Source organism: Nomascus leucogenys, chromosome 17, assembly GCF_006542625.1.
Source record: "Nomascus leucogenys isolate Asia chromosome 17, Asia_NLE_v1, whole genome shotgun sequence".
Classification (NCBI taxonomy): Eukaryota; Metazoa; Chordata; class Mammalia; order Primates; family Hylobatidae; genus Nomascus; species Nomascus leucogenys.
In genome coordinates, this window is record NC_044397.1 from 73309749 (window position 1) to 73330070 (window position 20322).

Sequence of the window (20322 nt, forward strand, 5' to 3'; positions counted from 1 at the left end):
CTTTGATGAATAAAATTTTAAGCCTAACAGTTTCAAGGTATGATAGATACAGCCCAAAGTTTGGCCAATGGCCGGTGGAAGTTATCTTGGGGAAGCACTGGCCCAACTGTCAGAACATCTTGCCTTCATCCCAGCCCTGCCACTTGGCCACCAAAGGGCTCTAACAGGTTTTTTTAAGTCTCTGAAACTCAGCTTCCTTGGTGAGAAACAAATAATCTAAGTTTTCATTAAATTTAAGATCTTAAAATAGTATACGGTCCTGTGTTTAGTGACATCCAGCTATAGTATGATCTTTGAGATAGGGACTGAAAACTGACTTATAATCTTTATATTCTTTATTCTCAATTTTCCACATGTGGCTTTTGCATGGAAAAATTTTAAGATCAAGCCACTATCAGAGGCAGCTTATAGATAATACCCACCAGGTGATATGTGTTCTGAAAATTACAACTAAAATAAATAAACCAGTGCATTCATTGAATAAAATAAAAATAAAAATAAATGTCATTCCAGAAAATATAAAGAAGTTTGACATGACCCATATTTTTAAAAAAACACCTTTGCCACTAATATAGGTAATTGAGATCTGGTTGTAAAACAGTTTTGAGAGAGTTCTCAGGCTGGATGTCACATATTTCCTGCCCATACATGTACTAATAGTAAAATACCCTACATTCATCTATTGATGATTTGTAGTGTTAGTTGAGCTTTTGGTTCACATAATGGCATGGGGACGAAGATAATTTCTAAACATGGGAAAAAGTGGTCGTGCGTTCTAGCCTGTTAGAATTACCCAAGTAAATCTCAACTGTTTAACATTCTGAATTTTGCTTGGCTTTCTGTTCAGGTCTGATCCAGCTATTTTGTATAATGACAGATCTGTACTGGAGAATCACCATTTAAGTGCAGCTTATCGCCTTCTGCAAGATGACGAGGAAATGAATATTTTGATTAACCTCTCAAAGGATGACTGGAGGTAACGATGAGAAAAGAGAGAGATTTGGAGGCCAGGGAAGGAACTTTGAAGTTGGATGAAGTATGCTGTTTTTGAGAAAATAACACCTTGCTTAAAATGTTGATTCGTGTTGCTTTCTCTCTCTTTCTTTCTCTCACTCTCACCCTCTCTTTGTGTATGTATGTATGTCTTATTTCTCTTTTTTCTTTATACAGATATTCAAATATTTATAAATAAAGGCTATGGAATGTTATGATTAAGTTCCAACTACTTTATTTTGCTATCTTTACATTGCTTTTTATTGATGAATTGGGAAGTGAAACCAGTTTGAGTCAAATAATTCAATATTGTCCTAAAAATTCTCAAAGAAGAAAGTTTGAAAAATCACTTCTAATAGTGTTCAACTGAGGACACTTTGGATATATTTGCTTTTTTTTTTAACCTTAGGAAACTTGTGTTGCTTTTATCTGAATTCCTTAAATCTGAATTTTATCTTTTATTTAATAACATGTTTTTCACCCTATATTTGATTTGGACTTCTTATCAATGTTTTGACATTTTCTAAGGAAATTATTTGACACTTAAAAAAATTATGTACACTTAATTCTGTTGCATGAATGACAGACATTGTGTGTTTGGATTTAGGCACATACCTGTGTTTTGAATATGGACTCAGTCACTTACTAGCTGTATGACATTCGGGAAGTGACTCAATATCTTTACATCTTTAAAATTTTAATTTCTTGAAAATAGATAGTAACATTTATTCTGCAGTGGGATAGATTATGAAAAATGACATAATTTTTAAATGCTTAGCACACTTTGTGTCATATATAGCAAGCTATAAATTGTAGCTATAAATATAGGTTAAGGTACTTCAAACCCTGTAGGCAGAGATCATCTAAATCCTTACAAAATTCTGAATCCGTTGTGACTCAAATAGTCCTTATATTTTAATTAAATAATCAGCTGTTTATTGGGTATTTGTGTGCTCACCATCTTTCAAGGATTTAGAGAAATAAACTGTACTGAACAATAAATCTGAGAGGCTGATTTTTATTAAGAGTGGCTAAGAGTTTCCATGTAGCTTTAGTTTATTAAAACAATGGGAATATTTGACTTAAATTTTATTGGAATATGCTAAACTCAGCCAGCATCTGAAAAATGCAGAGCAATTCAATTAATCATTGCACAACTTCAGGAAAAAAGGAACCCTCTATTCAATTTAACTATTGGTGAAAGTTATAATAAAAGGTTTGATTACAAAAATTTTCTCCAATTCTGTAGATTGCCTGTTTACTCTGATGATAGTTTCTTTTTCTGTGCAAAAGCTCTTTCGTTTAATTACATCACATTTGTCGATTTTGGCTTTTGTTGCCATTGCTTTTGGTGTTTTAGTCAAGAAGTCTTTGCCCCTACCTATATCCTGAATGCTATTGCCTAGGTTTTCTTCTAGGGTTTTTATGGTTTTAGGTCTTACTATAAGTCTTTAATCCATCTTGAGTTAATTTTTGTATAAGGTGTAAGGAAGGGGTCCAGTTTCAGTTTTTTGCATATGGCTAGCCAGTCTTCCCAACACCATTTATTATATAGGGAATCCTTTCCCCATAGCTTGTTTTTGTCAGGCTTGTCAAAGATCAGATGGTTGTATATGTGTGCTATTATTTCTGAGGCCCCTGTTCTATTCCATTGGTCTATATATCTGTTTTGGTACCAATACCATGCTGTTTTGGTACCAATACCATGCTGTTTTGGTTACAGTTGCCTTGTAGTATGGTTTGAAGTCAGGTAGCATGATACCTCCAGGTTTGTTCTTTTTCCTTAGAATTGTCATGGCTATATGGGCTCTTTTTGGTTCCATATGAAATTTAAAGTAGTTTTATCTAATTCTGTGAAGAAAGTCAATGGTAACTTGATGGGGATAGCATAGAAACAAAACATGGTGCTCTGGGCTATAACTATAATGAAGTTTCCACCATATCAGGGTGTTCCAATACATAAGCTATTCCATGATTTTATTCTCTCTTTGAGATAGTATTTATGTTTCACTCTCTCTTCAAGATAATAAAGCTAGTGCAGAATAAGAAACACAAATATACAAGGGTAGCACATACACAGATTTCACTAACCTATATTTTCAAGTGACTATTTTGGCCATTTTTTATACTAAATTCACCTGTGTTTTGCTAAATCACTAATTTTATAACTTTTTTTATCAGAGGCAACATTTAAATTATTCACAATGGTTCTTCACAAATACCCACTTATAAGAATAAGAGCTAAAGATGAACACTAAGTATGCTTTCATTGATATATAGCAATGTATTCTAGTGTGAACCAAAATGTCTGGTTTATTCCAGGTGATTATGGGTTTAGATCCTGCCTGTGCCAGCCTTGCTACCCTAGTTGTAGATTGAAAGAATGAATAAGACTTATGATTATAGTAGAGTGGAAATACAAATTGTATAGCTAAGTTTTTGACAAAATTGTAGCTAAGCACAAGTAGAAAATCTATAAGAAAAGTATGTATAGGCCAGGCACCGTGGCCCACGCCTGTAATCCCAGCACTTTGGGAGGCCAAGGTGGGCAGATCACGAGGTCAGAAGATCGAGACCATCCTGGCTAACATGGTGAAACCCTATCTCTACTAAAAATACAAAAAATTAGCCAGGCATGGTGGCAGGCACCTGTAGTCCCAGCTACTCAGGAGGCTGAGGCAGGAGAATGGCGTGAACCTGGGAGGCGGAGCTTGCAGTGAGCCGAGATTGTGCCACAGCACTCCAGCCTGGGTGACAGAGTGAGACTCCGTCTCAGAAAAGTATGTATAACAGAAGTAGCATATGTATGTTTGGAAAATATGTTAAGAGGCAATTATGCAAGCTTTAGAACACTTTACTAGATTGTCAGGAAGCCAACATTATACACAATCTAAATATCTAAATAAGCCCTCACACAAATCCTTCAAAACCATGATATATCTGAATATGTGTGAAGCTGTTCTCTGCCATATTCAAACCTTTTATTATTATTATTATTTTGAGGCGGTCTCACTCTGTCACCCAGACTGGAGTGCAGTGGTATGATCTCGGCTCACTGCAACCTTCGCTTCCCAGATTCAAGCAATTCTCCTGCCTCAGTCTCATGAGTAGCTTGGACTACAGGCATGCACCACCAGGCCTGGCTAATTTTTTTGTGTTTTTAATAGAGACAGGGTTTCACCATGTTGGTCAGGCTGGTCTCAAACTCCTTACCTCAAATGATCCACTGGCCTTGGCCTCCCAAAGTGCTGGGATTGCAGGCATGAGCCACTGTGCCTGGTCACCTTTTATTACTTTTTTCAAACCTTTAAAAAAAATTTTTTTATTATATTTTAAGTTCTGGGATATGTGTGCATAAAGTGCAGGTTTATACATGTGCCATGGTGGTTTGCTGTACCCATCAACCCATCATCGACATTAGGTATTTCTCCTAATGCTATGCCTTCCCTAGCCCCCGACCCCCTGACAAGCCCCAGTGTGTGATGTTTCCTCCTTGCGTCCAGTGATATCTGATGTACTGCTTACTGAACCTATACAGAGTTTGTATGTTGAGTATAAACAAGTTAATTGCCTGCTAAAACAAAACATCAGCAATCTTCAGAGCAATATAACAGAACCCAGATTCCCTACAACTTATATCCATAATGTTCAGGATACAATCTAAGTGACATATAAAGATCAGGAAAATGTGATTTCTTAGTAAGGGAAAAGACAATTGATAGATACACACTCTAGGATAAACCATTGTTAGAATTATCAGATGAGGACTTTGGACTTTTAAAACAATTATTATTTCTATGCTCAGTGAGATAACGAAAAATGTGCTTGTGTATAAAATTATTTTCAGATAATAGAAAACAACAGGAGTGTGTCACTAATGGAGCTGTGTTATAAGGGATGCTAAAGAAATTTAGAGCTTTCTTTAAGGTAGTTTCAAAAATATTTTGTTATAAGGTTTATGAGTAAAATGAAATATAAATTAAAAACAAATTTTAGAACTGAAAAATAAGATGCCTACATTTAGGACTTGCTGCATAGGCTTAGTGCATGATAGAGAAGACAGAAGAAAGAAACAGTGACTTCTAAAAATTCATTTTTCAAATTTCGAAGTTGGAAATTATTTGATTTGAAAAAGTAAGAGGAAAAAGCTGTTTTAAATAAGTACAATGTTAGGGACGTGTGGCATAATTTTGTATGAGCAAACATAAGGGCAATTTGAGTCTCAGAAGGAGAGAAAAGAGAGAGAATGGGAAAGAAAAAGAATTTGAAGAAATAATGACTGAACAGTCTCCAAATATTGCCAAACATATAAATATACAGATTCAAGAAACTCAGCAAACCTAAAACAGGATAAATTTGATGAAAAGAACACCTAGGCACATATTATAGTCAAACTGCTGAGAGGCAAAGATAAAATAAAGAAAAATGGCAAATTATACTCAGGAGAACAAGTTGAATTACGGTAGACTATTCATCAGAAACTATGGAGGCCAGAAAACAATGGAATAATTTATTTAAAGTACTAAAAAGAAAACAAAAAGCCAACACAGGATGCTACATCCTGTGAACATGAACTTCAAGAATGAAGATGAAATAAAATTATTTTCAGATAATAGAAAACAACAGGAATGTGTCACTAATGGAGCTGCATTATAAGGGATGCTAAAGAAATTTCTTTAGAGCTTTCTTTAAGGTAGTTTCAAAAATATTTTGTTTTTTATATTTTATTAATTTTTAGATTAATAAATTTAAATATTTATTGGAAGGAAAATGAAATGATAGTGAAATCAGACTTTTAGAAAAGAATAAACTGATAAATATCTGGGTAAATGTAAAAGACCATTTTTCTTCACTTATTTAAATTGTGCATTTGACCATTTGAAACAAAAATTACAACACCATCTCATGGGGTTTATATGTAGAGAGGTGTAATACATATGACAATGATAACATAAAGACCAGTTAAGGTTAGTAAATGGACCTATACTGTTGCAGGATTTTTACATGTTACATAAAGTTATACAGTAGACAGAAAATTAAAGATGTATGTTGTAATCCCCAAGCAACCACTAAAAAGATTAACCATAATAGCTAAAAATTGTTAAAGTTTACCTATTTATCAAAAGATAAATTTAAATTGACCATTTAGCAGTGGATAAATTAAAATTGATTTAAAAAATAAATAATACAAAAAAATAAGCAGAAAAGTTATTGCAAAGGGAAAAAAGCAAAGGTGATAATTAGAAAACAAATAATAACATGCTAGACCCAAATGCAACTATATTAATAATTACATTAAATGTTAAAGGACTGAACATTCTACTTAAAAAAAAGGTTATTAGAATTGATAAAAAGGCAGGCTCCAACTGCAATTGTACAAGAGGTACACTTTAAATATAAATACACAAAAAAGTTCAAAGTAAAAGTATGTAAGATGTACCAAACAGTAAGAATAAGTAGAATGCAGTGGTGTTATTAATATTAGCTAAAATGAACTGCAAGAAAAAGGATATTGTGAAAGAGAAAGGAGATTTTCTGATAATAAGAAGAGTGTCATCAGAAAGATATAACAATCATAAATAACTATTAGGTAACTGTAGACTTCCAAAATATAAAATGTAAAAATTGATAGGAGAAAAAGGAGAAATATATATTTTCACAATCATAGGAGGTTTTAACATTCTTGCCTCAGCAGTTGATAGAAAAACTGGACAAAAATATCAGTAAGGACCTAAGAGGATTTGAACAACATCAACCACTTTGCCTTAATTAATATTTATAGAACATCATGCAACAACTGCAATATACATATTCTTTTCAAGTACACATGCTGAGACATTTTAAAATAAGTTTTAATAATTTTAAAATATCATAAGCTTAAAGAGTATGTTCTTTGGCCTTAATGGATTTAAATTAGAGATCAATAAGATATCTAGGAAAATCCTGTATATTTGAAAATTAAACAACATTCTTCTAAATCATTTGTGGATCAAAAAGTAATCAGAGGAAACTAGGAAACATTTCAAATTTATCAAGAATGAAAATGCAATATATTAAAAATGTGTGCAATACTATTAAAACAGTGCCTAGAGGAAATTTACAGCTATAAATGTTCATAGTAGGGAAGAAAAAAGTTCCAAACACAATGATTTCAGGAAGCTAGAACAAAACAGTAATGTAAATTCAAAGTAGATAGAAGAAATTAGTAATGATAAGAGGAAAAATCAATAAAATAGAAAAAATAAACAGAAAAAATTAAGAAAGCTCAAGCTGTTATTTGAAAAGAGCCACATGATTGACAACCTTCTACCTAGACTGTTCAATAAAAAGGAGAGAACACAAAGTACCAATATTAGATCATATACATATGAAATACAGAAGAAAATGTTACGAACAACTTTATGTCAATAAATTTGACAACTTTGATGAAGTGGATAAATTCCTTGCAAAATACAACTTACCAAAATTCACATAAGATGAAACAAAGTCTGAACAATCCTATGTCTGTTAAAAAATTGACTTTGTCATAAAAAATATTCCCACCAAGAAATATCCAGCCTTGGATAGTTTAACTGGTGAATTCTATCAATATGTAAAGAACAGATAATACCAATCTTATGCAAATTTATTTAGAGAAGGAAGAAATACTATGCAATTTGTTTTATAAGACATAATTTTGATAACACACCCTGGCAAAAAATTCATTAAAAAGTGTGTTACAAACTAATGTATTTTATGAACATAGCTATAACAATTCTCGGTAAAATATTAACTAATTAAATATAACAATATACTAAAAAGATAATATATCATGTGTGATAGTTAATTTTATGTATCAACTTGCCTGGGCCTCAGTGTGTGCTGACATTTGGTCAAGCATTATTCTGTTGTTTCTGTGAGGGTGTTTTTGGATGAGATTAACATATAAGAGGGTAGACTGAGTAAAGCAGATTGCCCTTCCTAACATGAGTTGACCTCATTCAACCAGTTGAAGGCCTAACTAGAACAAAAAGGCTGACCCCCTCCCAAGTAAGAGAGAATTATTTTTGCCTGTCTTTGAACTAAAACAATGGCTCTTCCTGGGTCTTGAGCTGTCAGCCTTCAAGTTTGAAGTACAATATTGGGTGTTCTGGATCTCCAGCTTGCTGATTTACCCTGCAGATTTTGTGACTTGTCAGCCTTCATAATTATGTGAGCCACTTCCTTATAATAAATCTCTTTCTTTATATGTATATATCCTGTTGGTTTCTCTGGAGAATCCTGACTTGTATGTTGGGCTTATCCAAGGAATGCAAGATTAATTCAGCATTCAAAAATTAATTAAAAGAATTGCCCATATTTAAAAACAAACAGAAAATCATACAGTCATCTTAATAGATATATAACAAACATTTGACAAAATTCAACACTTATTCATCATAAAAACTCTCAGCAAGCCAGAAACAGAAGGGAGCTTCCTCAACTGGATAAAGGGCATGTGTGAAAAACCAATAACATCAAGCTTAATGGTGAAATATTGAATGTTTTTTCCTTAAGACTGGGAGCAAGACAAAGATGCTTGATCATACATTCGTCAACATTGTTAAGATGTTAATAGCAAATGACATGATTGTCTAAGTAGAAAATCCTAAGGATCTGTAAAGGAGCTACTGGAACTGATAATGAATGTTGCAAGGTCACAGAATACAAGGTTAATGTAAAAAACATTATATATACACATGTGCATATATGCACATATACATATATATATACATAGAGAGAGAGAGAGAGACAGAGAGAGAGAGAGAGGGAGAGAGACACTAGCAGCAAACCACCATTGGAAAATAAAATAATTTTTTACAATAGCACATAACATATAAAATACTTAGTAGTAGCTTTCAAAAACAAATGCAACTCATGTTCACTAAAGATTACATAGTATTGTTGATTATAGAGGACCTAAATACATTGAGAGATATACTGTCATCATGTAGTGGAACACTCGGTATTATAAAGATGTCAAATCTTCCAAAATTTATTTATTGTTTTAATACAATTCCAATCAAAATTCCAGCAGAATTATGTTGGAAATTGCCACGATTATTATAAACTTTATATAGAAATGCCAAATAATACTTTTTAAACAAAGAAGGTTAGAGGACTCATTTTTCTTGATTCCAAGCATGCTTAAGTTACAGTATTCAAGGCAGCATTTCACTGGTGAAAGATGGACATAACTATGGGACAGAATTGAGAGTTTTGAAATTGACTCATCAACTGATTTGTGACAGAGGTGCCAAATTAATTCAATGGGGAAAAGACAATATTTTCAACAAATGGTTTTGGAACAATAGGAAAAGATAACTTTGACCCTTATCACATACCATACTCAAAAAATAGCTCAAAATTGGTTATAAACCTAAATGTAAAAGCTAAAATGGCAAGAATTCCAGAGGAAAATACTGAAGTCCTTGGAAGTAGGTAGAGGTTTCTCAGATAGGAGAGAAAAAGCATGAAGCATTTTTTTAATGATAAATTGAAACTTTATAAAAATTAAAACCTTTTGCTCTTTGGAAGACCCTTAAAAAAAAGCAGGCCAAGAAATTGGAGAAATTATTCACAACACTTATGTTTTACATAGGTTTTGAATCCAAAATGTGTAAGGTACTTTTATAACTCAATAATAAGTAAACAATTCAATTTTAAAATGAGAAAGGTTTGAAACAGACATTTCCCTAAAAAATGTATACAAATGGAATATAAGTACATGAAAATGTGCCTGGCATAATTAGTCAACAAAGAAATGTAAATTAAAACCACGATGAGATACCACTACATATCCATCAGAAGAATGGCTGAAATTAAAGACTGATTAGAGGAGGCAAAGAAAAACTGAAAATGTTATACACTAGTGGTCAAATGTAAAGTGATACAGCCACTTTCACAAATATTTGGCAGTTTCTTTTTTCTTTTCTTATTTTAATTGAGATAGAGTCTCGCTCTGTCAGCCAGGCTAGAGTGCAGTGGCATGATATCACCTCATTGCAACTTCCACCTCCTAGGTTCAAGCAAGCAATTCTCCTATCTCAGCCTCCTGAGTAGCTGGGACTACAGGTGCATGCCAAAACACCCAGCTAATTTTTGTATTTTTAGTAGAGATGGGGTTTCACCATATTGGTCAGGCTAGTCTTGAACTCCTGACTTCAGGTGATCCACCTGCCTCAGCCTCCCAAAGTGTTGGGATTACAGGCATGAGCCACCATGCCCGGCTGGCAGTTTCTTATAAACACTCAGCTGTCTTATAAACCAGCCATTCTGCTTCTAGGTATTCACCCCAGATAAATGAAAACATATGTGTCTACACAAAGATTTATGTATGAATACCCATGGTAGCTTTATTCACAACAGTCCCAAACTAGAATCTAATAACTTGAATGTCCGTTAGCTGGTAAATGGATAACAAATTGTGGTATGCTCATATGATAGAATACCACTCAGCAATAAGAAAAAATGAACTATTGATGAACCACTCTATAGATGAATTGTAAATCATTATGCTGAGTAAAGAAAGAGTACATTTTGTATTATGTATATGTGTGTGTGTCTATGTATATACATAGAAACACGTGTGTATATAGTATCTATGCTAATATATAATGTGTATGTATGTGTATATATGTATTATCTATTATATTTTAAAATAATATGTGTGTATATTTTAAATGTGTGAATATTTTAAAATGTGTGTATATATGTATGTATATACACATACATATACATACATATATACATCATCTATATATACATATATACACACATATTTAATATATAATACATATATGTGTATCTATGTATGTCTACATGTATATAATAAATATGTGTATATATGTATGAAATATGTGTATATAATATATAAATATTGAAATATATATATTAAATATTTGAAATATATTATATATTATATACTAAATATATATGTGTATACTTTATGTACATATGTATAAAACTAGAAAATTCAAACTATTTTAGATAGACATAAGCCAGATCAAACTTTGCCTGGGAGTAGGTTTGAGGGTGATGGAAGTATTTGGTGTCATGATTACAGTGGTATTTTCAAAAACTTATTCAACTGTTAAACTCATTACATTCTGCAATTTATGTAAATTGTAAGCAGTTTATTCTATGTAAATTATACCTCAATAAAGTCGTTAGAGGCAGTAAAAAGATCAGTGATTGGCAGGGGTTGAGGGAAAAAAGAGAGAGGTGAATCGAAGGAGCACAGGGGATTTTAGGGTGCTGAATCTATTCTGTATGGATATTGTGATGGTGGATACATGGCATTATGCATTTGTCAAAACTGGTAGAACTGTGCAGCATGCCCAGTGAACCTTAATGTAAACGATGGACTGTAGTTAACATAATGTATCAATATTGGTTCACTAGTTGTAACAAATGCGCCACGTTAACACAAGACTTTAAAAATATGGAAACTGTGCAGGAAGAGAGGTAACATGAGAACTAGCTATTCTATAAGCTCAATTTTTCTGTCAACCTAAAACTCTATTAAAAAACAAGCTATTTTTAAAAAGATGGAATACCTGTATCCAATGTGAAATATGGATTATTAATTTACCTCCTAGGATTATTTTCAAGTTAATTCTTTCTTAAAACTCTGAATTCATTTGGAGAAAAGAGCATTTTAATACAATTTTCAGTTTCATTGAATTTTTTCCTTTGAGTTAATTTTCCAAATGATATGTGTATTCCATGTATCATATTCCTAATAAATGATTTTCTTACTCCTTAGCTTTCATTTATTCCTTATTTAAAAAGCTCACCTTAAAGACCCAAATTAGATTAGAAATGTCAGAAATAGTTAACTGATTTTCATTAGCAGTGGCAAAAAAAGAAACTGATTTTTACTTTCCATTTTTGACTTCCTTTTTTCTCCATGGTTGTCTCTAAAAGGGAGTTTCGAACCTTGGTAATTGAAATGGTGATGGCCACAGATATGTCTTGTCACTTCCAACAAATCAAAGCAATGAAGACTGCTCTGCAGCAGCCAGAAGCGTAAGTGTGTTTGTGGCTTGTGCTTTTGTTTGTATAGGTGTTTGAATGGGTCCTTGTCTATGTGGCTGTCCCTTTAAAGAGCATCTCCTTTGACACAACTTTATAGAGTGTTCTTATGCAATGGTGATGTTTGAAGGAGAAAGCATAAAAGTTGTACCTATCACAATGAGGTATGTTCTCATCAGGGTTGAAAAAAACAATAGAGGCAGCATCAGTTGTCCCCAGTGAGAATTTAAAATAATTCCCTGTGGAAAACTAAGTTATCAGAGGTCCCCAATGCAGAAGCAACAAATAAAAGTCAGTGACTTTGGATTCTTGCTGTCTTTTTGAAGGATGCAGTCATTCCAGAAATGGATTTGAGTCCAGAGAGTCCAATTCCGTAAATATGGAGACCAAGTTAATGAGTATCCCAGTTGTAGGATGAAATGATGTCTTTTCCTCAATTTAGCTGAAGTGGGGTTTGAGATGGAAGAAAGAAAGAGATTAAAAACTTAATGATTTTTAAAAAACTCTTACTGAGGTTCTGAAGAGTGTGGTCACCATGTGTTTGGGTGCTTTTGATTCACAGCATTGAAAAGCCAAAAGCCTTATCCCTTATGCTGCATACGGCAGATATTAGCCATCCAGCAAAAGCATGGGACCTCCATCATCGCTGGACAATGTCACTCCTGGAGGAGTTCTTCAGACAGGTACCTTGTTGCTCTCTCTCCATCAGGGCTGTCATCATTGGATATTTTATGAATTTTATATCTCAGCAATGCTAGGATAAGGACTATTGAGATTACAGTAATTTTGGAGAGGGGAGGGGGGCTCCACAGATTATTTTGCTTCTTGGTCATGTGATATTTGAATCTCACCTAAATACTGATTTTTAGGACATTACGGTATTTTTATCCTATGCATTTCTGTTGGGGGAAAGAATTTCCTTGTGGCAGTCTTTTGTCAAAATGTCATTTGAGAGGTTCCTTTACTTTTTTTTTTCTAGTGGCTCAACAAAATGACAGTTACTTTGGCATCACCCTATAGGATTAAGATGTTAATCTTGAACTCATGTCTCTATTATAATTGGTTGGGTTGTTTCTTTCTAGTGGACAAGTCCATGATGCAAAATTCCAAACCAGATGTGGCAATTTGGGGTCAGGAAATCAGTAGAAACTACTATTCCAATTATATTGAAACTTCACTATATCCTAAGTTCTAGAGTTGTGTTGTCTATAAGAATAGGCAGGATCAGTCTGGTGTGGTGGCTCATGCCTGTTATCCCAGCACTTTGGGAGGCCGAGGCAGGCGGATCATGAGGTCAGGAGATTGAGACCATCCTGGCCAAGATGGTGAAAACCCACCTCTACTAAGAATACAAAAATTAGCCAGGCGTGGTGGCAGGTGCCTGTAATCCCAGCTACTTGGGAGGCTGAGGCAGGAGAATCGCTTGAACCTGGGAGACGGAGGTTGCAGTGAGCTGAGATCGCACAACTGTACTCCAGCCTGGCGACAGAGCGAGACTCCATCTCAGACAAAGAAAAAAAGAATAGGCAGGATCTTTAATTATTATAAATTGTTTAAAAACAAATTTTAAAAATGCATAGAACTAGAGAAATAAAAACGAAATAAATGCATAGCACCAGGACCGAAGTCTTTCCAACTCAGGCATGTGCGCTAACCTTATCTCTAGAGGTGCTGCCATTCAAACATCTGCCTCCAGACATGCGGGCCTGAGATTGAAGGCATGATACATAGATTTGGGAACCTAAATTATAATTAATTCAAGTTAATACAGCTAATTCAGTTAATTCTTGCTAATTCAAGAAAAGAGGTTCAACAGCATGGATTCAGAGACTTCTGATTCCATAAAACACTACTTAATAACACGAGTCACAACTTCTTCATGCAAACTGATGAGAGATGGGCTCTTTTGCTATTTATTTAGATTTCTGAATAAATTTAGATTGTGGTAATTCTTACTCTTATATTTCAAGTTTGAATGGAGAAATTGTAGAAGGCACCTGTTTGTGTGTGCGTGTGTGTGTGTTTTCCTTCTGAAGCTGTACATACTATCTAGTAATGAAGTGGGGCTAGAGTTAACAGCACATTAAACAAATGCCAGAAGACTCTTTATTGGAGTTTATTCCAACTGATTTATGGCTTGATTCTAATCAAATTGCTTCTCTAATTCCCTACAGTCTTATCTATGATTTATGTTGGGGGAGCGGGGGGAGGGAGGGATTTAGGATAAGGTTGGACCAGATGTTTTCTTAAGACCCTTTTGTTAGGAAATGCAAGGCATTTCCTTCACTCTGTCTATGGTGCATAGGCACACATGCACACACACACACCGCAGCACCCGCCAACTACTATATGTGTATGTCAACAGGTACCCTATTTAATTTATGGTTAGTTCTCTTTGCAGAGTCATTGCTCAGCCTCCCAGAGTAGTTCTCAAAGGGGACTCCATGGTGTGGGGGGAACTAGAACTATACAGGTGACTCTGCAAAATCATACTTCACCAAGAGCTTCTTTTGAGCTATTTTTCCAAAGGCTGTTTTCCTAATAGTAGTAGGAGGATGTTCTCCAAATCTCCACTCCCCCTGTCATATGCTTTCTTGGATAATACTTTTGCAATATCACCTTGTACTAGTCTGTTCTCATGCTGCAAATAAAGACATACTCAAGACTGGGTAATTTATAAAGGAAAGAGGTTTAATTGACTCACAGTTCCACATGGCTGGGGAGGCCTCACAATCATGGCAGAAGAGTAATGGGATGTCTTACACGGTGGCCAGCAAAGAGAGAGAATGAGAACCAAGCGAAAGGGATTTTTCCATTATAAAACCATCAGATCTCATGAGACTTATTCGCTACCATGAGAACAGTATGGGGAAAACTGCCCCTGGGATTCAGTTATCTCTCACCAGGTTCATCCCACAACATGTGGGAATTATGGGAGCTACAATTTAAGATGAGATTTGGGTGGGGACACAGCCAAACCATGTCATTCCACCCTGACCCCTCCCAAATCTCATATTCTCACATTTCAAAACCAATCATGCCTTCCCAACAGTCCCCCAAAGTCTTAACTCATTTCCACATTAACTCAAAAGTCCACAGTTCAAAGTCTCATCTGAGACAAGGCAAGTTCCTTCCACCTATGAGTCTGTAAAATCAAAAGCAACCTAGTTACTTCCTAGATACAATGGGGGTACAGGCATTAGGTAAATACAGCCATTTCAAATGGGAGAAATTGGCCAAACAAAGGGGTTACAGGGCCCATGCAAGTCCAAAATCCAGCATGGCCATCAAATCTTAAAGCTCCAGAATGATCTCTTTTGACTCTGTGTCTCACATCCAGGTCATGCTGATGCAAGAGATGGGTTCTCATGGTCTTGGGCAGCTCTGTCCCTGTGGCTTTGCAGGGTACAGCCTCCCTCCTGACTGCTTTCATGGGCTGACAATGAGTGTCTGCTGCTTTTCCAGGCACATGGTGCAAATTGTCAGTGTATCTACCATTCTGGGGTCTGGAGGACAGTGGCCCTCTTCTCACAGCTCCACTAGGCAGTGCCCTAGTAGGGACTCTGTGTGGGGGTTTCAACTCCACATTTTGCTTCCACACTACCATAGCAGAGGTTGTCCATGAGGGCCCTGCCCCTGCAGCAAATTTTTGCCTGGACGTCCAGGTGGTTTCATACATCCTCTGAAATCTAGGCAGAGGTTCCCAAACCTCAATTCTTGACTTCTGTGCACCTGCAGGCTCAACACCATGTGGAAATCTCCAAGGCTTGGGGCTTGCACATTCTGAAGCCATGGCCTGAGCTATACCTAGCCCCTTTTAGCCATGACTAGAGCATCTGGGATGCAGGGCACCAAGTCCCTAGGCTGCACACAGCAGGGAGACCCTGGGCCCAGCCCACAAAACCATTTTTTCCTCCTAAGCCTCTTGGTCTGTGATGTGAGGGTCTTCCAGGAAGGTCTCTAACATGGCCTGGAGACATTTTCTCCATTGTCTTGGCTCCTTGTTACTTCAGCAAATTTGTATAGCTGGCTTGAATTTCTCCTCAGAAAATGGGTTTTTCTTTTCTGTTGCATCATCAGGCTGCAAATTTTCTGAACTTTTATGTGCTGTTTCCCTTTTAAAACCAAATGCTTTTAACAGCACCCAAGTCACCTCTTGAATGTTTTGTTGCTTAGAAATTGTTTTCGCCAGATACCCTAAGTCATTTCCCTCAAGTTCAAAGTTCCACAGATCTCTAGGGCAGGGGTAAAATGCTGCCAGTCTCTTTGCTAAAACACAGCAAGAATCATCTTTACCCCCGCTCCCAACTAGTTCCTCATCTCCACCTGAGACCACCTCAGCCTGGATGTCATTGTCCATGTTATCAACATTTTGTTCAAAGCCATTCAACAAGTTTCTAGGAAGTTCCAAACTTTCCCACATTTTCTTATCTTCTTCTCAGCTCTCCAAACTGTTCCAACCTCTGCCTGTTACCCAGTTCCAAAGTCACTTCCACATATCAGTTATCTTTACAGCAGAGCCACACTCTACCAGTACCAATTTACTGTATTAGTCCATTTTCGTGCTGCTGATAAAGAATACCCAAGACTGGGTAATTTATAAAGGAAAGAAGTTTAATTGACTCACAGTTCCACGTGGCTGGGGAGACCTCACAACTGTGGTGGAAGACAAAGGAAAAACAAAGGGATGTCTTACATGGCAGCCAGCAAAGACAGTGAATGAGAACCAAGTGAAAGGGGTTTCCCCTTGTAAAACCATCAGATCTTATGAGACTTATTCACTATCATGAAAACAGTATGGAAGAAACTGCCCCCATTATTCAATTATCTCCCACCAGCTCCCTTCCACAACACATGGGAATTATGGGAGCTACAATTTAAGATGCGATTTGGGGAGGGGAATGCAGCCAAACCATAATATGCCCTCTACAGCTAGGAGTATTTGGTCCATGGCTAAAGGATAGATAATAGCTAACTCATATAAGTTTGAGGTATTAAAGTGATTCTTTTTCTAATTATGAGAAAGTAAAAATGAATTACTTAAACATATGAACATTTTTTCCTTGTAAAGGAAAACTTGTTTGCACATACATATACTCAAATAAAAATGTGCTAGAGGCAATATGAAAATAACCATATTGAATTTCTTGCCTGTTGGGAAGGGACTGTTAACTCATTGGACTGGAACTATTTTTTAGTAGTTATAATTCAGTAAATTATTTTTATTGACTTAATATTTTAACCTAGATGCCATAAGCTATAGTAAGTAACACATGTAAGAGAAATGTTGCCTCAGTTCTTAACTATAGATTTTAAATTGGACAATTCAAATGGGAAATCTCAATGGCACTATAGAGTGTTTTTAAAAATTACATTTGGAAAGTTGGGTTACATTTTAAAATAAGGGCATAGTCTCAGCGCTGATGGACCACACATTCCATGGTTTGCTAAGAGAGTAAGTTACATCTTCAGTTTTATAACCATAATTTACAAAATCGAAGCCACTGCCTCAGGGTACTTTTTGATGAAATACAGACTTTAAAGAAGTATAAGTTCACCTTGTTGGTAAATATATCATGTTGTAAAAACAGTGAGGTTCATTTTCTTTGTATTGCTCTACAATTTTATATTTTGCAAACATCTCTTACAATTAATTTAATCCATGTCTCTGGTATTTTTCCCATTTTTATTTATTACACGTGTTGGTGAGTTTTTTCCTTTGTTCTTTATGAAATTATCAGATTGTTTTATTGTTTCTCCTTTTGTTTATAGTGCCTTCGCTGGTCTTTTTATTTTTATCAACTCAGTTCTCCTTTGAGCTGCTTCCAGCACAATCTGCATTAATGTGGTAGTTCTAGTTTTCTTCTCTTTTCAATGTCTTTCCTGTGCTCTGCTAGGTCTCATTCCCCTGAGCCCTTGTTCTTAATAATTTCAGGAGCTTCTTTCTGTTAGTAGTGGTACCATTTATCTGATGAGTGTTCCCCATCTGTTGTTTGTTTGAAGTTCTTTATTCCTGCTTCTGCTGCTGATGGTATAATACTTCCTTCTCCTCCCTTTGCTCTTTTTCTTTTATCTCTTCCTTTCTCTTCTTCTTCACCTTTTTCTTCTTCCCCTCCATCTTCTCCATCATCTCTTTGTCCTCCTCCTACTCTTCCTTCTGCCCCTTCTCCTCCTCCTGTCTTTTCTTCTTCACTTTATTATTATTATTTACCATCTTTGAGTGAAATGTGTTCTTTTCAGACCAGATTTGCAGATTTGTACCACAGGGCAATCAGAGCAGTAGTATTCTAAGCTATCTAGAATTGTCCTTCGTTTATTGTGAGGGTCCTATGAAGTGGGGTGTGTGTGTGTGTATGTGTGCCTTTACTTCTTCCTTACTTTTGTAGGGCCTCTTGCAATTCAATGTCTATTCTCTACGTAGCCTCTTGGCATCTTGCCTCATTCCTCTCTGATATTTACAGCATTTGGCAGCCCTTTCTCATATAGTTTTGATTTTAGATTACAGATTTTCCCCAGGATGTGTGATTGCATTTCTGTTTCTTACTCTCCTTGTTTTTGAGGTGATAATTTCTGAAAGAGCTAAAACTTTACTATGCTATCTTAAATCCAACATCACAATGCCTTTCTTATATATTTGTGCCTTCCTCCCCTGGGAAAGAAGAATATACATTGCTGTGCTTTGTTCAAGCTGATCCTTCTGTTGCTTTCCCAAACATTTCCTTTTTTTTCATTTCACCTGAAAAGACTCACTTGAGATATTACCAAAATGTCTTTGGAAGCTCTTGCATTGACAGGTGCCATCTTCTCTGTGAACTTCCAATACAGATGGAGCCCTTGTTTCCTTTGACTGGTTTGCTGCCTACATATAGCTACCCCCAAATGTATAACAACACACATAAATGGAAGTTTTTAACTCACTCATGTAAAGTATAGGACTCATGTTTCTTGATTGGCAGGTGGTTCTATGATAAGCAATGATTTTAGACCGTATTCTGCGTCTACGTGGCTTCCAAAGTGCTTGTCTACCTCAAACCAGCAAACCGGGGAAAACATGGAGAAGTAGGCATAAGAGATGTTGTAGGCCTGAACTGTGGTAGAAATGCATCCCTTCTCTTGTTCTGTTATTGAGCACTAACTGGCAGTGATTCTAGGCAATAGAGTCTAGCTGTGTAGACAGGAAATAGAGGAGGAGAAGAATAGGGGTTTGGTGAACAGCTACCTGCCTAACTGCTCTCTTTAGTTTGTCTGTCATGAATGTCTGAGTGGCCAAAGGAACTTGAGTGTTTCTAACCAAATTAGTCTTTTCATTTATTCAACAATATTCATAATCTTCCTTCTGCATACCAACTACGTGACTTTATCATTTGGAGTTATCTTAACCCCTACCGCAAGAATGATATTTATTTTTCTGAGCTGTCCTGGAAGAAAAAAAAATGAGTGAGTTTTTAAAAATCCTTTGTGTAAATAGAGACTCTTGCCCTCTTTTGAAAATGTTGACCTCTTCAATAAGGGGAAAGTGTATGAATAATTTTAAGCTATAGCTATAGAGTCATACAGTATTGTGTTATCACTCAAGTTGGACTCATGAGTAGAAGTTTATTCCTCTACATTATTATCAGCACTTTTTTTTCAATTCATAAGTATATCTGCTTTCCAAAGGGAATTCAATTACCTCTGTTTTAAAAATAAGCTTTTATTAGTTGAGTCTACACAGCTCAATTAAATACAAAGCATGTAAATTATGTGTATATTTGGGTATGGACAAGTTCGTGGAATTAGGAGTTATTTAGTATCAGGTGATTGTTCAGTAATGAAATCCAAATTAGTGTTTATACTTCAATAGTCAAATGGAGAGTGTTCACAGCCTCCCCATTAAAATGTACTGACAGAACAATTTGTATCCCTGCTACATGGGAATAAAAAGGGTTTTATTTGTTTTAGCTGAACTATCCTACCAAACGATCTACACCACTAGAATTTATGTTATAAATACACTTCCTTTTCTACATATCACCTAGATAGAAATCACTCAAGAGGAAATCATTTTTATCATGCTGCTTGAGAGAGCAGTTTTCAGTAGAGTGTGCTTGAAATAAAGAAGCCATTGTGTCCACTGGGGTGTCTATATAGGAAGACGGTGCAGAAGGAACTGAGCCACTTAGGGACTATTCCTGAGACCCTTGGATGTCCCCAGCTCCCATTGTGACCCCACTGTTGAGCTTCCTCAGACACACAGTCATTTTCCGTCCTTTCAGTTAATGCTACATGTGAGCC

General features: G+C 35.7%; 1 protein-coding gene across 4 annotated transcripts in view; it reads left to right on the forward strand.

Moving 5' to 3' along the window:
* Positions 1-20322, forward strand: part of PDE1C (phosphodiesterase 1C) — a 572912-nt gene that overhangs the window by 475323 nt on the left and 77267 nt on the right. For all 4 annotated transcript variants that reach the window (XM_030796179.1, XM_030796181.1, XM_003270501.4 and 1 more), the window contains exons 10-12: positions 848-976; positions 11941-12042; positions 12611-12731. In XM_030796179.1, the coding sequence (XP_030652039.1) occupies positions 848-976; positions 11941-12042; positions 12611-12731 (352 nt within the window). The remainder of the gene's footprint in view (positions 1-847; positions 977-11940; positions 12043-12610; positions 12732-20322) is intronic.